The sequence below is a fragment of the Perognathus longimembris genome, chromosome 24 (genome assembly GCF_023159225.1).
Source record: "Perognathus longimembris pacificus isolate PPM17 chromosome 24, ASM2315922v1, whole genome shotgun sequence".
In the NCBI taxonomy this organism is placed as follows: Eukaryota; Metazoa; Chordata; class Mammalia; order Rodentia; family Heteromyidae; genus Perognathus; species Perognathus longimembris.
In genome coordinates, this window is record NC_063184.1 from 17,283,674 (window position 1) to 17,301,833 (window position 18,160).

At 37.6% G+C, this 18,160-nt stretch overlaps 1 protein-coding gene across 1 annotated transcript in view; it reads right to left on the bottom strand.

Moving 5' to 3' along the window:
- The window catches only part of Nfkb1 (nuclear factor kappa B subunit 1), a 114,977-nt gene that overhangs the window by 90,971 nt on the left and 5,846 nt on the right, over positions 1-18,160 (bottom strand). The window contains exons 2-3 of the mRNA XM_048333765.1: positions 4,550-4,592; positions 11-86 (exon numbers count right to left, since the gene is read on the bottom strand). Of these exons, the coding sequence (XP_048189722.1) occupies positions 11-86; positions 4,550-4,585 (112 nt within the window). The 5' untranslated portion in view covers positions 4,586-4,592. The remainder of the gene's footprint in view (positions 1-10; positions 87-4,549; positions 4,593-18,160) is intronic.

Below are 18,160 nucleotides of genomic sequence, written 5' to 3' on the forward strand. Positions count from 1 at the left end.
GTTTTCTTACCTGTTGACAGTGACATCTCAGGTGGGAATAATTCTGTATTAAACATTGTATGAGGTAAAGTATTCAAATGGAAGATCTGCAAAGGAGAACATTGAAATCTCTTAATTATTGCTTTTATACCATATTAAAAAATGTAAAGTCAGAATACTCAAAACTAGTTGCAAGAAGGAAAACTAATGTTTTTTTTGAGGCAAAGACAAAACCCTGCAAATAGGATTCTTGAATTTAAGATTTTAAAATCCCTACGGGAGACTTAGTTAAGTCTCATGAGCATGAGGTTTTTGTTATGAGAGACTTGGAGGCAATCAACTAGGTGCAGAGTCACTAAGAGAGAGGGCCGGAAGTAGTATGCTTACTAACACACCTTCAAAGACAAGTATATACCCATCAAAGTGGATGATTAATAAATATTGACTGAATACATGATTTGAGGTACATATTCTCTTAGAAAAGAGTCCTAGAAATCCATTGCTCTTTTTTGTGGTGGTAAGTGTATCCTTAGTCTGGATATCCCAGATTATGTAGCCCTAATCCAGCTTCAAGGCCTACAGACATGTAACTGACAGTTACCCAAGCAGATAATGAAGCACTGAGCTCACTCATTCATATTTTCACCTCTAGTTTCATACCACATTGCAAGAGACCTGGAACTGAGTGGTGGTGGTGTTAGGCTGAACAATAGCCTCCTAAAATGTGGCTAGCCCAGTCCTCAGAATTTAGGAATGCAAAGAGGACTTTTCATATGTTATTTAGGTAAAGATACTAAAGTGAGAAATGATTCTGGATTCTCTTATCTGAGAAGGATGGGATAAGAGTTAGGAAATCAGAGTGATAATGGAAGCAAGAGGCTGGAGTGGGGGTTGGGTTCAGAGCCCAGGTCCACAGGCAGCTCTACAAGTTCAAAGAAGCAAGAAATGAGAGGCCCCAGGAGAGGAGCCCCGATAACACTCTGACTTTAGAATTCTGACGTCTGAACCACAAGGGGATGAGTCTATGTTGTTAATAAGTTCCAAGTTTGCAGTAATTTATTATAGCACCAACACAAACATAGGACAGAACATTGAAAGAGTCAGCAGTCTGAGAGAATTAAATTCTCGCTTCCTAAGGTATCATTTATTATTCTAAAAGAATTTTTTTCCCATTTAGTTCATCTGGGATTTTAATTGATACTTCTTTTTTTAAATTTAAATTTTATCGATAAGGTGATGCCCAGACGGGTTACAGTTACTCAGGTAAGTTAGTGGGTACTTTTTTTTTTTTGTCAAACTTGTTACCCCTTCCCTCATTTTTCTCTCTTTCCCTCCCCCACCCCACCCCCAAGTTGTTCAGCTCATTTCCAACATATTGTCTTGTGAATATCGCTGTGGCATTGGTTCACCCTTTGTCTGTTGCCTCACCATTTAATTCATATTTCTCATCTTACCATTTCTTTTATCCTAAAGAAACCATCTGTTTGAAATGTCTGCTGGCAGCATAGAGCCTGACAATATTTCAGATTTTTTTTTGGACAGGATAGTATGTGTACTAGAAGCCAATTTACTATAATGTACTTAAAATATGCTATATTTTTCATTGCCAACATTACAGCTTGGTCCCTTGTCCTTATTAGTAAACTACCGGAGGTTCTTGATCCCTTGTGAACTTAGTATGCCTAGATAAATCAAGAGTAAGAAAGTGCTGGGCACTGGTATCTCATACCTGTAATCCAACCTACTCAGAAGGCTGAGATCTGAAGATGAAGGTCTGAATCCCACCCAGGCAGAAAAGTCCCTAAGCCTCTCATGTCCATTTAACCAACAAAAAGTCTTTAGTGGAGCTATAGCTTAAGGGTTAGAGGATAACCTTAAGTGGAAGAGCCAAGCAAGAGCATGAGAACCTTAGTTCAAACCCCAAGACTGGCACTAAGAAAAAGGGTTACAAAAACTTCAAGGAGCTCTCAAAAGTGGAAACTTCAGGGAACGCTCCACCTCTGTTACTGATGAGCAAAAATGGCCCACACAAGAAACTTTCAAAATGAATGTCTTCAGCGGGTTTTCCTCTTGTGTGGCATAAGGGGCCATATCTGGTTGATAAGACTTCCTGTGTGTAGACAGCGAGGCATGGTTTAAAACCGAGCAGAAACACCCCTCATGTTGGTTTAGAGTTGGCTTTTAAATGGTTAGAAATAGTATATGAAAAGTGAAAGGTGAAACAGAGGGTTTTGATAGTAAGTCTCGTATCCTGCAATCAAAGAAAATGTCCCTAGATTTATCTGGCATCACTATTTTTATAAACAAAATTGCAAAGGAGCATCATAATGTGAGAAGTAATGTATATTCATTTTTTTCAAGTCAATCAGAATATTATACACTTCTTATGCTTTTTCTTATTTATTTATTAATTATTTAATGTATTTATTTTTGTGCCAGTCCTGAGGCTTGAACCCAGGGCCTAGGCTCTGTTCTTGAGCTTTCTTGCTCAAGGCTAGTACTCTACCATTTGAGCCATAGCTCTGTTTCTGGATTTTTTTGGTAGCTAATTGGAGATGCATCTTACAGACTTGCTTTCCCAGACTGGCTCCAAACCACTGTCCTCAGATCTCTGCCTCCTAAATAGCTAGGATTACAGACATGAGCCACCAGTACCTGGCTTCTTGTTTTAGTTGTGGCAATATCAGACTCCTTAAAATACTTTAATTTTAGCTTTCTCTAGGGGCAAGGAGTGTGAAGGGCCTGGATGATTTTTTTGGTAAGAATATATTTGATAATTCTGTTTTACATGGCGGCCACCAACATTTAAATGTAAAATGATAATAATGAATCTTGGAGTGGGTGTCTAGGTAGATCCTATTCCCTTTCATTGATAGGCCTAGCAAAGTGCATCTTTCAAATCTCAGCTTACCTAGACTTCTTTTGGGAAGTCCTTCCTAAGTCTGCTCTTCCCATGCAGGTAGCAACTAGTAATTTCTCTCAACATTTCTGTGCAGGCCACGACCACAGCTTTAGTAACCTTATGGGAAAAATTATGTTTCTGCCTCTTCAATTTGAAAGGCAGCATCCTGAAATTAGAGACTTTATACCACTTATTCTGAACCCCTACCATGCCAATGTTCTGGTACCTCATTATGCTAAGGATGAAACAGCAATGGAATGACAATTTGTCAAAATTATTATGTTCCAACGTTAGTACTGCCATTATAATTACTTCAAAAACTGCTTCCTAGTGGTTCTCTGAATATATACATATAGAGAAGAAAAAGAAACAAACTGTTAATTGCCAACGTGGATTTGTTGGGCTATCCAACATTTCCATAGAAATGTTGGAATTTTTTTTAAGTAAAAAGCTAGGAGCTGGTACCAACCAGAGACTCAAACTCATAACCCTGGCTACTTAGAGGCTAATACCAATAAGATCAAAGTTCAAAGACAGCTCAGACTAGAAGTGTCTGCAAAATTTTATCTCTAATTAACCAGCAAAAATACTGGAAGTCATTGCTCAAATGGTAGAGTACCAAACCAAGTGACAGAATGACTTTGAGTTTAAGCCGAAACACCAAAGGGGTGAGGAAAAAAAAAAACCTAGAAGGAGAAAAGAAAGGACATTAGTGTCCCTTCATAACTGCAGTTTATTAAAACAATAGCAATGTAATGCTCACAAAGCATACTTATCACCCACACAGTCTTTGCAAACCTCTGTATATGTGAGGCTAGCACTTCTATTTTGTGAGAAAAATAAAGAAAATGAGTGGACTCAAGGTTGAAGGGCTGGTCAGTAGCAATCTGTGTTTATATAACTACCTGGGAATTCCAAGTTCCTGATTCTTGTCACCATATCAACATGCCAATCTGCCTCCTCATCAGAAGGAGCTACAAGTAGATATTTTAAGGGGCTGTAGTGAGTTGATCCTTGCTCCTTTGAAAACAGATGCTTACTCTGAGATCCTTGGTACTTATGAATGGGACTCTGGAAACAATACTCTTTACCAAGATAAGAAGAAATCACACTAGATGAGGGTGGGCCAATGACCGATGCCTTTAGATGAAGAAAGAGAAGACGGTGGAGACATAGGAGATGCCAGGGAAGAAGGAAAGGGCACAACAAAGGTTAACACAGGAGTCAGGCGGCTATGAGCCAAGGGATGTCAATCATTGCCAGCCATCACCCGAAGCTATGCAAGAGGAATGGAGCGTGGCAAGGACACACCCCTGTGAGGGTGGTGATATCAGCTCCTTCCCTTTAGGACTGCTTCCAGTCACAGAAATGAAGGAATCTGTTACAGTAGGCCCAGGAAGCTAGCACAGCGGATCTCATTTGACCCGTGGTTTATACAATTTTCACGTAATTGTGTGTGAGATGGAGTTTTAGTTCTTCATTTTCTATGACCGTGACCTTTGCAACCTCATTTGTAGGAACAGGAAAAATGAGGGGGAAAAAACTTAAAGTTTTTTTTTTTTAAATAATTGTAGAGCTCTCCTAATGCTGAATTACTAGTACTATATCTGTATATTTTGCAATATTAATACATTTGACTAGAACGATCAGTGGGATTACAGCACTTACTTGTCCAGCACCCCCGTATGGGTTGTCTTCAGCCATTCTGGAGCTGTGTAAGAAAACAAAACAAAACTGTAACTTTGGAATGAACCTTTAAAAAGCTACCACCACAGAACTCATGTACAAGTAAATGACTTTATACCAGTGAAGTCCAAATACAATCCTTTTTTTTTTTTTTTTTGAAAAAAAGACCTTAGAATAGAGAACATGGCACAGTTCCTCTTTGGCACCTAACAGGGAGATTGCACAATCAAGGAATTACCACTTACGTATGATCCAAAACTCCTATGCTTAACTCAGGTGGTACCTTGAGTTGGGTACAACTGGTCTTTCTTTATTCTCTGTTTAAAAATTATGTGCAATTAGATTCTTGAGGCCATTGCTTCTCATCATCCTCAAAACACGAAGGACTGACAGTCTGCGTGAAAACCCTTATTGTGATTAGGAAATCACAGGAGCCCAAACTTTCCATGAAAACGTTCAGGACCATTCTATTGACTTCAGGTTTCCCATTAAACTGAGTTTGATCTCCTGTTTTTTGTGTTTTTTTTTTTTTCAGTCTTAGCCCACAGTCTTCCAAAATGAGACTTACAATACTGACGGAAGTCACTCAGTATCTGTATGTCACTGATTGCATGTATAGAAATACTGGATGGCTTTGTAGACCATGAAGTGTAGGGATTTAACATAAAGTAGCTCTTACTAGAATTCAAAAACTCAACTAAACCACCTGTATTAGAATGGATACAAAGTTACTACCATGACAATTGCTTTAGATAAGCTTGAAGAGAGATCTCTTGTAGCAGAAGACACTCTTCACTTCAGTAACACCATCCCCTAAGAGTTCCGCACCCATCTGCACGTAAAAGAAAGGTTTTAAAAATTCATCAGCGTCTAAGGAACACGTTAAGTGGTTAACATTTGAACTTGTGCAGACTTGGTATGACAGAAGAGTTGAGAAGTAAGAGTAACGCCAGGGTGATGTCAATGGTAATCTATAATTCAGAAAAATAAAATGTCAAGAGAATCATTTGGAAAGTATGAATCACTGAGTAATATTTGCATTCATTATAAAAGCATTATTTCTTTAGTATTGAAATACCAACTAAGTGTTTGGAACTAGAGGATAAGAAATGACCAGGGAAAGCCCCTTCCTTCCCCCAGCTACCCCAACCCTTCCCTTCCCTTTCTTTTTGCTCAGTTCTGTGCTTTTGAGGAAGGCCTTTGAAACAGAAAAGGAGCTACTGAGTCACTGGGAAGGAGATTGAGTCTATGTTCTTCATCTCTCTCCTCCCAAGAGTGAGGGTTTAAGGAAGATTTTCAGGCCGTGGAAAGAGAAAGAAAAAAAAAAACCCAAATGTCGTTAGCATTGAATAAAATATCCAGTGAACTGTGTTCTTCACTTCACACCATGACATTACAATAGGCTAGTTTTGGATAGGTGATGTTCTATAAAATGCTGGATGTGCTATTTTCTGTACTTCTATGATAATCTCACCAACACTCATGTCTGGCACTTGAGGTTCTTGGTTAAAACAGCTAGACTGAGCAGATGACCTTCAAAGCCATGAAGGTTAATTAGTTTAGCCTTTGGTGAATCTTTAAGGATTGAGTTAGGGACTCCAACAAGGGAACATTTAGATCAGAGATATGTACATTTCATACCATGACCCACAGTAAGAAAGATATTCTTTCTACTCTATTAGAGAGATTTCATGTATTAAAATTCTAATTTTTCAATCTCATAAGAATACTTCCATGGCTCACTAAAGATCCTAATTAATAGTCTGAAAAATAGAATTTCAGGTATTCTCAGGAGGGTACAGTTAAGAATGAAGATGAAGTGGCTCTCTTTCCAAGATTATATATAGCTACAAGAGGCATATACTTAGGTGTAATTTATTTATTTATTTATTATTATTATTATAAAAGTGATGTACAGTGAGGTTACAGTTGTGTAAGTCAGGTAATAAGTACATTTCTTTTTGGACAATATCACCCTTTCCCTCACTCCTCTTCTTTTTTCTTCCTGTCCCCACTAGGTATAATTTTAATACTTCATCTTTTTTTTTTTTTTTTTTTTTTTTTTTGGCCAGTCCTGGGGCTTGGACTCAAGGCCTGAGCACTGTCCCTGGCTTCTTTTTGCTCAAGGCTAGCACTCTGCCACTTGAGCCACAGCGCCACTTCTGGCCATTTTCTGTATATGTGGTGCTGGGGAATCGAACCCAGGGCCTCATGTATACGAGGCAAGCACTCTTGCCACTAGGCCATATCCCCAGCTCCAATACTTCATCTTATATAAGCAATAGGAGTAAAACCTCCAAGGAAAGAGCCACTTTCACCACTTCTGTGTTGGATAATACATATAGACGAAAATATACTGAAACCTTCCAGAACAGAAAGCTTTGGAAGAAACGCTATAGAAAAAAGATGACTTTCGCTCCTTAGACTCCACTCTCAGGAGTTTGTATGAAAGAAGAACCAGCAGGTGGGAGATGGATCTCAGTAGTAATTGGTACAGTGCTTAAGTTACCCGAGCAAGTGTGCAACAAAAGTATAAAAAAGAATCAAAACCTAGAAACAATCTAAATGCCTTTGACAGAAAGAATGTCATGAAGAATATTAAATATTATCCAAGTGTAAAAATTATGATTCAAGTAAGATATATATACACACAATGTAAACTTGTTTACTGTTACACATTTCTGTATTTAATTTTCTGTCTCAATGATATATTTTTAATATATATTTTAATAGAAAAAGGAGAAAACAATCTGTTCTGAGTTCAAAGATGTTCTGATTATCATTCATAATAATGGCAAGACAGTGAATAATAACACACAAAGCATGATTGAATAAAAATTTCTAATTACACCTGGAATCCTCTTCATAAAAAAGACAATAGAAGAAACCTTTAAAGTGGATGCTTTCTCATCATGTATTACACTAGTGATGATGAAAGTACTTTAGGCTTAGTTGCTTTTTTCAGAGGAGCAGACTTTTGAAAAAGTTTGAAGAGGAATCAGCATCTATAGGCTATCGCATTTAGATTTAAGTGACTTTTCCATTTTCTCTACTCCTCATTCCAGTTCTGATATTGTTTCATTAAGTGCAATGTGACCAAGTAACATATAAAATAGCTACGCAATACAAATATACTGTGTTCAGAGCTGGTAAAGAGAAGGACTCTAACAGGAATGGCAGACACCTATAAAACATTCAGCTATTTAACCCAGATGATAATACACAATAAGTGTTAGCCATCTTATCAGATAGCATATGAAATAATATGCTCAAAATAAACTATAGAAAAAGTAAGACAGAGAACAAATGTTTTAGGTATTCTGAGAAGAACCCGGCATTTAGTTCTTTTTCAGCCACTACTGACGGGCTCATTGCTACTTCCCTCACTAAAGTAGTTATAGGTCACTGTAACTAAATGTTTATATTTTGACCTCATGGGACATTTGGCAATGAGCGGAGTCGCTACGGGATGACATGCTGGGTGCTGGTGACTTCTACAATGCAGAAGCTACAGATGCTAACTATCCTATGATACTCAGGACAGTCCCTAACATCAAAGGATTACATAAGCCCAGATGTCAGTAATGCTGACATCAGGGGAGAAACCCTGATCAGCGCCATTGCATCACTACAATGCTTCGGTTCACACAGAGAGCTGAACTTTAATCACCACCCCTCAAAAGAAGGCAGCTGCAGCTAGAACGCCATGATTCCCTTGGTAAATTTCAAAAGAGAAAAAGGAAAGTTAAAGAGATTCTTTCCAAGCACATCTATTATGTCTATTACACACACACACACACACACACAGACACACACACACAGTGTCCTTAGTGTGACACTGTCCCCAGACTCACACAGCTTACAGTTTGCTAGACTGAAAACAAGAGCCACAATTTCTATTTATAAACTTTACCCAATCAAAGGAGGGAAAATCAATTTGCCATTAATCTTGGCCAGGTGGACGATGAGCTGTGACCAACAGAATGAGGAAGAAGCGTGAATCCTTTCTTTTTTATAGAGAGAAACAATTTATGTTATTCAGAGATGATTCCTGCTCATTTTTATTGTCAATTCATCTACATCCCCCTCTGATTATTTATATATGTATTTTTATTCTGAGAACGAGTTCACACATGTCGTTTTGCTATTTGCTGTTTGAAGTAAAAAAAACCTCTGCCTTTTATATGTATCTTATTTAATAGTCTATAATCACATTTTTTTCCAACTGGTTAGATGGGCTCTAAAAACATTTTAGTAAAAAAAAAAATCAACAAAAAATTAAACCTTTGCCGTTGACAGCTAAAGTTCCTGCAAATATTTATTTGAATTGATTTGATTCGGGAATCCTGCATTTTATTCTGAATGGGACACAGGTTTTTTTTTTTTTCCAAAGGCCTTGTAATGATTCTTCTTCTAGTCTTTCTCACTGGTGGATGAGACACACCGTGTGGAGCAGAGGGGACAGGGCGAGCTAATGCGAAAGCACAAAGCAAAGTAGCTCAGAGATCAACTTCACATCTCAGCCACACCAGCCCAGACAGGTGATCACACAGGCACAGACTTGTAAGAAATAAGGCATGTTTGTATTGCAGCTTGCTTAGTGGTGATTTTTTTCCCTTTATGCAGCAAGAGCTAACTAATCCAACAATTTAGTACTCAGGAAGACAAAGAGGCAAAAAACAATACAATCTTGTGTCTTGGAAAATGGAGGGTATGTGTAGTTAGCGTGGTAATTCAGCACAGTAATTACATTTCTAGTTAGAGTCCTGTTGTCACTTTTTCTTACTGTATTGGCTTACTGAATTTCTTTTTTTATTGTAATTTTTTTTATTGTCAAAGTGTGATACAGAGTGGTTACAGATTCATATGAAAGGCAGTGAATATATTTCTTGTTCTACTTGTTACCTCCTCCCTCATTTCCTCCCTTTCACTCTCCCCCCCAAAAAGTTGTGCAGGTGGTTTACACCAAATGGTTTCTAAGTGATGCTTTTTGAATGGTTTGTCTTTTCATTCTTTGTCTCTTGATTTTGGTATTCCCTCTCCCTTCCCCAGTTCTGGTTCACTGAATTTCTATCTGAACAAAAGAAATATGTATGTTAGCCCCCAAAATATTGGAGAATAAGCACAACATTTGATCTATTAAAAATTTCAAAGTCCAAATATTATTAAGTCAATGTTAGCATTAAGTAATAGATACCATTATAAAACAAGCTAATGATGGTTTAAATTCCTTCAACTATCTAATCTGTAGGGCTAATTTATCATTCTTCATGCAATAAGCACCATTCTTGACTTTCTAATTTCTGGAACAATATTATTCTTAAACGTATCCTGTCAATAACCAATTTCTACTGATTGCTTTTCATGCTGTACCTTAGATCTGCTCTTCCTTACAGTTTGCACCATGGCTTCTAGGACAGACCCGTATTACATCTCCTGGAATGACAATAAACTCTCCTATACTCTCATTCCTCAGGGCAGTGTTTCTTCCTCCCCAAGTATCTTTCACAGTACTGACTTAGTACTTACAAGAGAAGGTCCAAAGACTCAACTGTTTCTCATAGTATTAAATCATCTTATAAGCATATTCTTCATAAGTATATTCCTTACTACAGGCTGATTGCTCATTCAAAAATGTCTTGCTCATTTCCCTTCTGTGTATTTGTTCATGGTATGTCCTACATCCAGAAATGCCATTTTCTTAAGTATTACCTGCTCTTCATATCTCAAAAATTCAACCCCCACATAAAACCCTTTGTGTTCTTTTGTAATACGTAGCCCTGTATAGCCCACATAAAGTCTGTAAATAGTTACACGTGCTAGTGATTTTGTCTTTCACAACCTACCATTCCACTGTAACCTTGTCATCTTTTTAAGTGAATATGAGTGCCTCACAAGTAGAGATGGGAGTTTTGTTTTTTATGTTTCCATATTGGTACAGACTAAAGTATTATTCTTTACTAATACTGTAATTGTAAGAAGCATTTCAACACCAATTTCATAAAATTATAGGCTGGGTTTCAGATTAAGCTATTTGAACATACATCATGCCATTTTGAACTGCAAAACTAAAAAAAAAATAATTAAAACCAGTTTAAAGCACTGAACTGCAGATACCATAGGCTCTGCACTTGAGGTAAAAACCCAAGTTCACCATCACTTTTTGTCTGAAGGGACTTGCTAGATCACGAACCAAGGAAATAGAGTTCAAAATGAGTATAACAATCATACTCAGCAGCTAATCAGAAACAACTTCCCCAAGGAGTTAAAACCTCAGAAATCTGCATACAGGTCACCTCCAGTCATTGGCCAATTAGTAAGCTGTGTTAATACTGGACAAGACCCTGAAAAACCCAGCAGAAAGCACAATGCTGGGGATATAAGACTTGTATGGAGATGTAAGAGATCGGACAGTGTTGTCAGCCACTGAAGTTGAGTCATCTATGGTTAAGAGACGTTCACCCTGAACAATTGGGAGAAAAGACCATGCAATTTCAGTTAGGAACACACCCTAAAATGAGGGCTACTCTAAACCTATCTTAATAAAAGCCAGGTGATGCAACACCAAATTTACTATCTACTACAATAAAACAAAGCTGTATAAAGGGAGACAGAAACACAAACCACACACTATAATACCCATAATGTATAATAAAAAATGGTTAAGCCTGCAAAGAAATGGGAGCACATGACGCAGAAGGAAAAATAATATGACACAAATGATGGAATCAGCCACCGATGACTTCAAAGCAGCCAGCAATGATAAGTTCCATAATATGGAGGAAAAGAGGCGTGCTAGGAGTGAGGGAATCTCACCAGTGAAAACAGTGACATACAAACTTAAAAAAACTACAAAACAAAAAGAACAAAATGAAAATTCTAGAACTGAAATTCCACCAGACAGAGCTAGTACACTGAACGATATAGAACTATCAATAAACTAGAAGGAAGATCAATACAAGAAAGCAATCAATTGAAACACAGAGAAAAAGCAGGAAGGAAATAAACACTTCAGTTGTCTATAGGATGATATCAAGAAGTTCATTCACTTGCCACTGAAAGTCCCAGAAAAAGACAAAGAAAGAGAGAAAGGAAAACAGAAAGAAAGAGAAAAAATTACTTAAAAGAATTAATCACTGAAAAACTTAAAAACTTGATTTAGAGAAAGCAGCTCCAGCTCCTATATCAAAGAATCTTAAATGCTCCCATGTTGGATAAATAAATAAAACAATGTTTAGACATATTATACTAAAAACTAATGCTACATTTAAAATTCTCTAAAGTACCAAGGGATGAGAAAGGACACACTCTCCACAGAGGACTATTCATAAGCATAACAGCTGACTAGCAGAAATACAACACAAACTGGAAGACAATGTAACAGGACCCCTAAAGAGCTGAAGGAGAAAAGGGATCAGCTTGGAATGCTATATACAGCAGAGATGTCTTTTATAAATATAGGTGAAATCCATGTTTTCAAAAGAACAAGAGTTGAGAGAATCTAGCAGAACTGAGAGAGGACATGCTACAGAAAATTACTAGCACACAAAACACACACACACACACACACACGAATGAATTATTCACAAGAAGTAATTAATCTTAATGCCCATGCACCTATTAATAGTGCACCAAAATACATAAAATAAAAAAGTGGCAGAACTTAAGGAAGAAACAAACAGGTATAACTAAATGTTTTCAGTGCTCTTTTTTCAGTAATTAATAAAAGCAAACCAACAGAACATCAGCAAATACCTTAATCTGTTTGTGCTACTGTGACAGAACACAGAAGACTAGGAAATTTACAAAGAACAGAAATGTGTTCCTTATCATTCTGGAGTCTAGAAACCCAAGTTAAGGTGCCAATACCAGTATCAGTATCATATGAGAGTGACCTTCTACAGAGGGGGAAAAACATTGTCCCAGCTATATGGGAGGCTGAGATCTAAGGACAAAGTTTGAAGTTGGCCTGGGCAAGAAAGTCCATGATATCAACTTAACCACCAAAACCCCAAAAGTGGAGCTGTGTGGTTCAAATGGTAGAGCTCCAGCCTTGAGAGAAAATGCTAAGGGGCAGTCCCCAAACACTAAATTTAAGCCTCACAATTGTTGCACTCACAAAAAGTTAAGTTCCTCACATATTCTGTTATAGTGTTGGAAAGCTGACCAATACAGTATATTACCTAAGCATCATGAAATGAATCAGAAGTCAGTAATAGAAACATATGGATAAAATCCTCAAACGTATGTAATTAAGCCAAGGGAGGAGTGCTTCTTAGAATTAATATGACCTGACAGACATAATCTCATTCTCCCGTTGGAAATTCTTGTTTTATCTTGTTCACTCTGACTAGGGGGCGGGGGGTATTCTTAGTGGTTAGAATACATTCCTATGTGTTCCATAGAAACAAAGCTTTGCCTATGGATGTCTTCTTACTCAGCGCTGACTAACATTCATAGATCAAAAAGATATTCTGGACAATTTTTAATCATATTATAATGAAGTATCACTTTGTATCAAATTGTAGGCTCCATTCTAACTAAAATTTTATTTTTGTTAATTCTGTAGTAGGACAAAATATGTTGAGGGTAAATTTATAAGGCAATAGAAGTTCTCTAAGGATTACAGTTAGATTGAAACTTAACATTTCATAATTAAGCTCACTCTTAAGTTAGTCCTGCCTTCTCTTTTCTCCTAAAAAACAATTCTAGCATCAGGTTATAGAGTGAGGCCTTTTACTCAAGGCAAGAAGGAATGTGTGAGTAACTGGACCTTGTTCTGACCATTGCTTGTACATTTTCAGTGCTATAGATTTATTCTTAAAATAGAATACTACAGGGTTTAATTTCGATGTCGTCTTTATAATTTTGGAGTACTTTTATTCAAACAGAGAAACCAATTCAGTTCTATGGACTTTGAATACAACTTGACAGGTTCTGGATGTTCATTTTATTACTCTTGTTTTCTTTTTCCCATGGTGTTTGTGTGTGTGTGTGTGTGTGTGTGTGTGTGTGTGTGTTTGTGTGTGTGTGTGTTGCTAAGGAATCAAACCCAGAACCTTGTGCATACAAGTTAAACATTCTGCCCTAAATTACACCCTCAGCCCCCTTGCCTTTCCTGTTTTAAGGAAAAGATTCATCTTGCGGATTAGCAGTCCTTCATTCTGTGGATGGAGGGAGGGATTCCACAGTCTGAATGGAGGCAGGGTTCCCTTGAACGACCACAGGGAAGACCTTCCGGCTACACTGACAAAAACAGGTGGCTGGCAAGCATCAAATCAAGCCTTCACGGTGATGTCTCAGAGCTTGAATCTAGTTATGAAGCTCTTTCCCCCATGGATTATTCATAAAGAGAATCCTATAATCAATACATAGATAGATATTAATACACCGTGACCAGTAAGGAAAAAGTAAGCTATACTCTAAAATCTGATAAAACCGGATGTGAGTATATCTTCCTCCCAGGATTCTTGGTCATCTCCCTAACTACCTTCATACACACACACACACACACACACACACACACGTTTGTGTGTATATATGTTTATTTATTTTTGTCATGAAGCTTGGACTTAAAACCTCACACTCTTACTTAGCTTTTTCTACTCAAAGCTGGGGCTTTACTACTTGAACCACACCTCCACATCCAGCTTTTTGTTAGTTAGCGACATAAAGGTCTCCTGTACTTCTCTGCCTGGGCTGGCTACAAAGCCCAATTCTCAGACCCCAACCTCCTGAATATCTAGGATTACATGAATGCCCCACCCACATCCAGTGTAAACATAGCATTTATTTGTAAGCTGGTAAATGACAAATGAATGTGAAAATGTGCTTTGTTTTATATTTTTACTAACATCTTGGGCAAAAAATACTTTGTTTAGAGGGACTCTAACCATGCAGGAGAGTTCACACTAGCTAGCAGCTAATTATTAGCACCCTGGAACAATGAATTCCTCCAGTCGACTCACGTATGTGGATAAGTATGAGTCACAGAAGTGACAAACATATAACCCAAGAAAAATGAATGGGGCTTTTGAGCATTTGGCAATGTTCTACTTCTTGACCACTACTATGTTAAATATGCATACTTTCAGACAAATTATTAAATGCATCTTCATGGTCTATGCACTTTTTTTTCCTGACCTGAGGCTTGAACTCAGTTTGGGCTTAGGAGCTATCCTTGAACTTTCATGTTCAAGACTAGCACTCTGCTACTTGAGCCACTATTTCACTTCTAGCTTTTGGGTGGTTCATTAGGGTTAAGAGTCAAGGGATTTTCTTGCCAGAGCTGCCAGATCCTCAGATCTCAGCCTTGTGTGCAACTAGGAATACAGGCCTAAGCCACTGGTGCCCAGCTCTATGAATTATTTTAGTTATGATTTTTCAACTTAAGGCTAATATAAAAAGAAAAATTCAGAACTGAAACTTACATGATCTAAGCTCTATGAAATTCTGGAACTCTGTCTTGCTCAGACTTATATTACTAGAACAAAGAATTGTGCCTGGCCCACAAAAAGGACTTGACAATGCACTCAAGCTAAATACTGTGAAAAACAAACAAACAAAAACTCTCAAAACTCGCTTGTGTTAATGAGCTTGACATAATCCTATTCACAATGGGTATACAAGCACTACCCTGTGCACAATAAATATATGTGACTTTGATTTATTAATTGTACAATAATAAAGCTGGGGAGGAAGAAAAATTAAAAATGACTACTCCACAAAGAAGAAAAAGATTATATAAAGAGCAATAATTTTCTTACTTCAGCTTTGTATACTTCCAGCCCTGCTTTTGAGAAAAGCTTCATGCTACAACTTTCCCCATCTGGTTTACTTAGCGGGTTTAGTTCTAATAATATGCATAGTTCCAATAAATATGAATATATCTTTACTTCCTGGCTTATCAACTATACACACTACATTCCTGTGACAGATGAGGATCTGAGTCATACTGCTACCATATTTTCTTCATCGTCTTCCAAATTTGAATTAATTTAGCATTCAAATGTTGAATTCTGTATTCAAGTTCTGTCCTAAATTTGCTGTCAGTTTCTTAGGAAAAATAGAAATGTGACATCCTAGCGAACAATAAAAAGATGAAACCTCAGAAACATCTGGGAAATGAAGAAAAAAATAATTCATTATCCACAAAATAGATAATTCCTCATATCAATGCATGGATAATAAAAAATTGGCTTTGTATCTATCCATTTCCTCTGATTTAACCTACCTCATTTATGGAAAAATAACTAAGGCCTTGCACTTAATATAATTATAAAAGTAACAAGAGGTAAGTATTCTTTTCATCTAACCTCTCACTTTTTTTTAGAGAGAAGACCTACAGATGTTTAATTAATGTACCCAGCATCTTGTAGCCTAATCAAGAGCACAATTTTGTAACATTTTGTTTAGTTACCTATTCATTCAGTAAACATACTGGGTGCTGTGGAAATAAAAAGTAAACAAGAGAAATCTGTGTCTTCAAGATGTTTCTCTTTGAGGCCACATACGAAGTCAAGAGGATCCAGAATGAGACACTACACCTTACTGGAGAGGTCAAGGCGAGAAAGGATGGGAGAAATGATGCTTGAAGGCTGAGTGGTTAACAAGATGGTGAGAAGAAGAAGGGCATATGCAACAGCATTCAATGTCATAAAACTGACAATGGATAGGAATGAGTTGAGAAGTGGGATGAATGAGTAATAGCAGGAACAGGCCAGGTATGCAGGGTCCAGCTTGTGAAGACAATGGAGATTCACCTCAGAAAGAGGACAGGGTCAGTCTTGCACTTGAGAAGGCAAGCTATTGTACTTGAGTGAAGTAGGGGCAGAAGATGTTATTCACCAGGAGATGGAAATAACAGCTAGAAATGCAACGAGCAAGGGATGGATTTTGCAGTTATGGAGGGTAAAGACACAGTTTGGTGACTGAAGGAGAAAGTGGGTGTAAAGAAAGTGGGGCTCCTGGATTGTCCATGAGAAGCCTACTGAATAAATGACCCTCAGTGGGGTAACAGGTAAGGGGAGTCGGAGGGGAGTTGAGTTTGTATTGGAAGCCTAATGGGAATAGCTATGTAAAGACACTGAAGTGTATTGGTAATCCAGCTGTTTTCTGTGGCTTAGACTCCTTCAGTATATCTGATAGTAAATACAACACGACTACCTAAAAAAGATCACCCTTCTTTTTCAACACAGGAGTAAATGACCTCTGTGAACAAGATGGACGATTATGTGACTATTTGAATAAACATTTGAAAAGAGACAGGATACTTTCTCCACCCATCATAAAAGAGAACCATAATTGCAGGGTAAATGACTGGTAATGTAGTGTTTTAAAATAATCAGGAAATATTTAAAAAGGTTATGTGTGCTTATTAAGTTTAGTTAAGTGTCTCCAATGGAAAATTGGGTAAATGTATGGAGAGAAACCATACAAATATTATGTCTAATGAATACATAACCTGGCAGAACAGTAAGAAAATGCATTCAATTGTTGTTAGCTACTGTGCTCTTGCTCTTAATTTCTCAGTCATACTTAGTCACAATTTACTTCTAACATGTTTTTATAATGGGTGTGTGTGAAACATTCATTGTTCCTTTATATCTCCATCGCCATCTCTCAGTGTGTATCAATATGTACCAATCAACATATACTTTGTTCAAATCATATTAAAAGTAACAATTTTAAATTTTATTTTACTACTTAAAAATTTCATGGAAACCCTCAGGTTATTTTGTTTTGTTTTGGTTTTTGTTTTTGTTTTTTTGGCCAGTCCTGGGCCTTGGACTCAGGGCCTGAGCACTGTCCCTGGCTTCTTCCCGCTCAAGGCTAGCACTCTGCCACTTGAGCCACAGCGCCGCTTCTGGCCGTTTTCTGTATAAGTGGTGCTGGGGAATCGAACCTAGGGCCTCGTGTATCCGAGGCAGGCACTCTTGCCACTAGGCTATATCCCCAGCCCTGTTTTTGATATTGAACTCTTTCTGCAGAGGTGTACTCAGCTGGACACAGGTCTTGTTCATTTTTTAGTTCAAATCTGCAAAAAGAAAATCTTCCTTAGAAACACTAGTGAGCCTCATGCATGCAAAAAGATTCACATCAAAGAAAACACCAATAGTTTTACTAATGAAACATGTATGTTTTCCATGTAATTTTGACTAGGACATTAAGGATTAGGACAAAGTTAGAAATTTGTTTCTGTCCAGAGGCTGCAAAATGAACCGATCAAGCATGGGACAGAAGAGAACTTGCCATTCTCTGTCAGCTATATCAAGGGAGGCCACAGGTAGAGTCTTAGATTATCATTCTATTATTTTACCTGACATTCACTGTTACTATTCACCCTGAGTACTTTTCACCTGTGGCAAGTTTACGTGCAATAGTTATATATGTATGCCATTAATTTCTCAATTTGTTGGCAAACAACCAAGATGTATGTGCATCTATATGTTAATTTTAAACATGGGTGGATGTTGTGAGTGACATGCAGAGAGGCAAGGGTCACAGCAAGAACTAAGTGGGTATCAGCCAACCGGACTGAAGCGTGCAGCAGTCAATAAAAGGGTTCTGTCTTCCCACTGTCTGTCTCAGGGA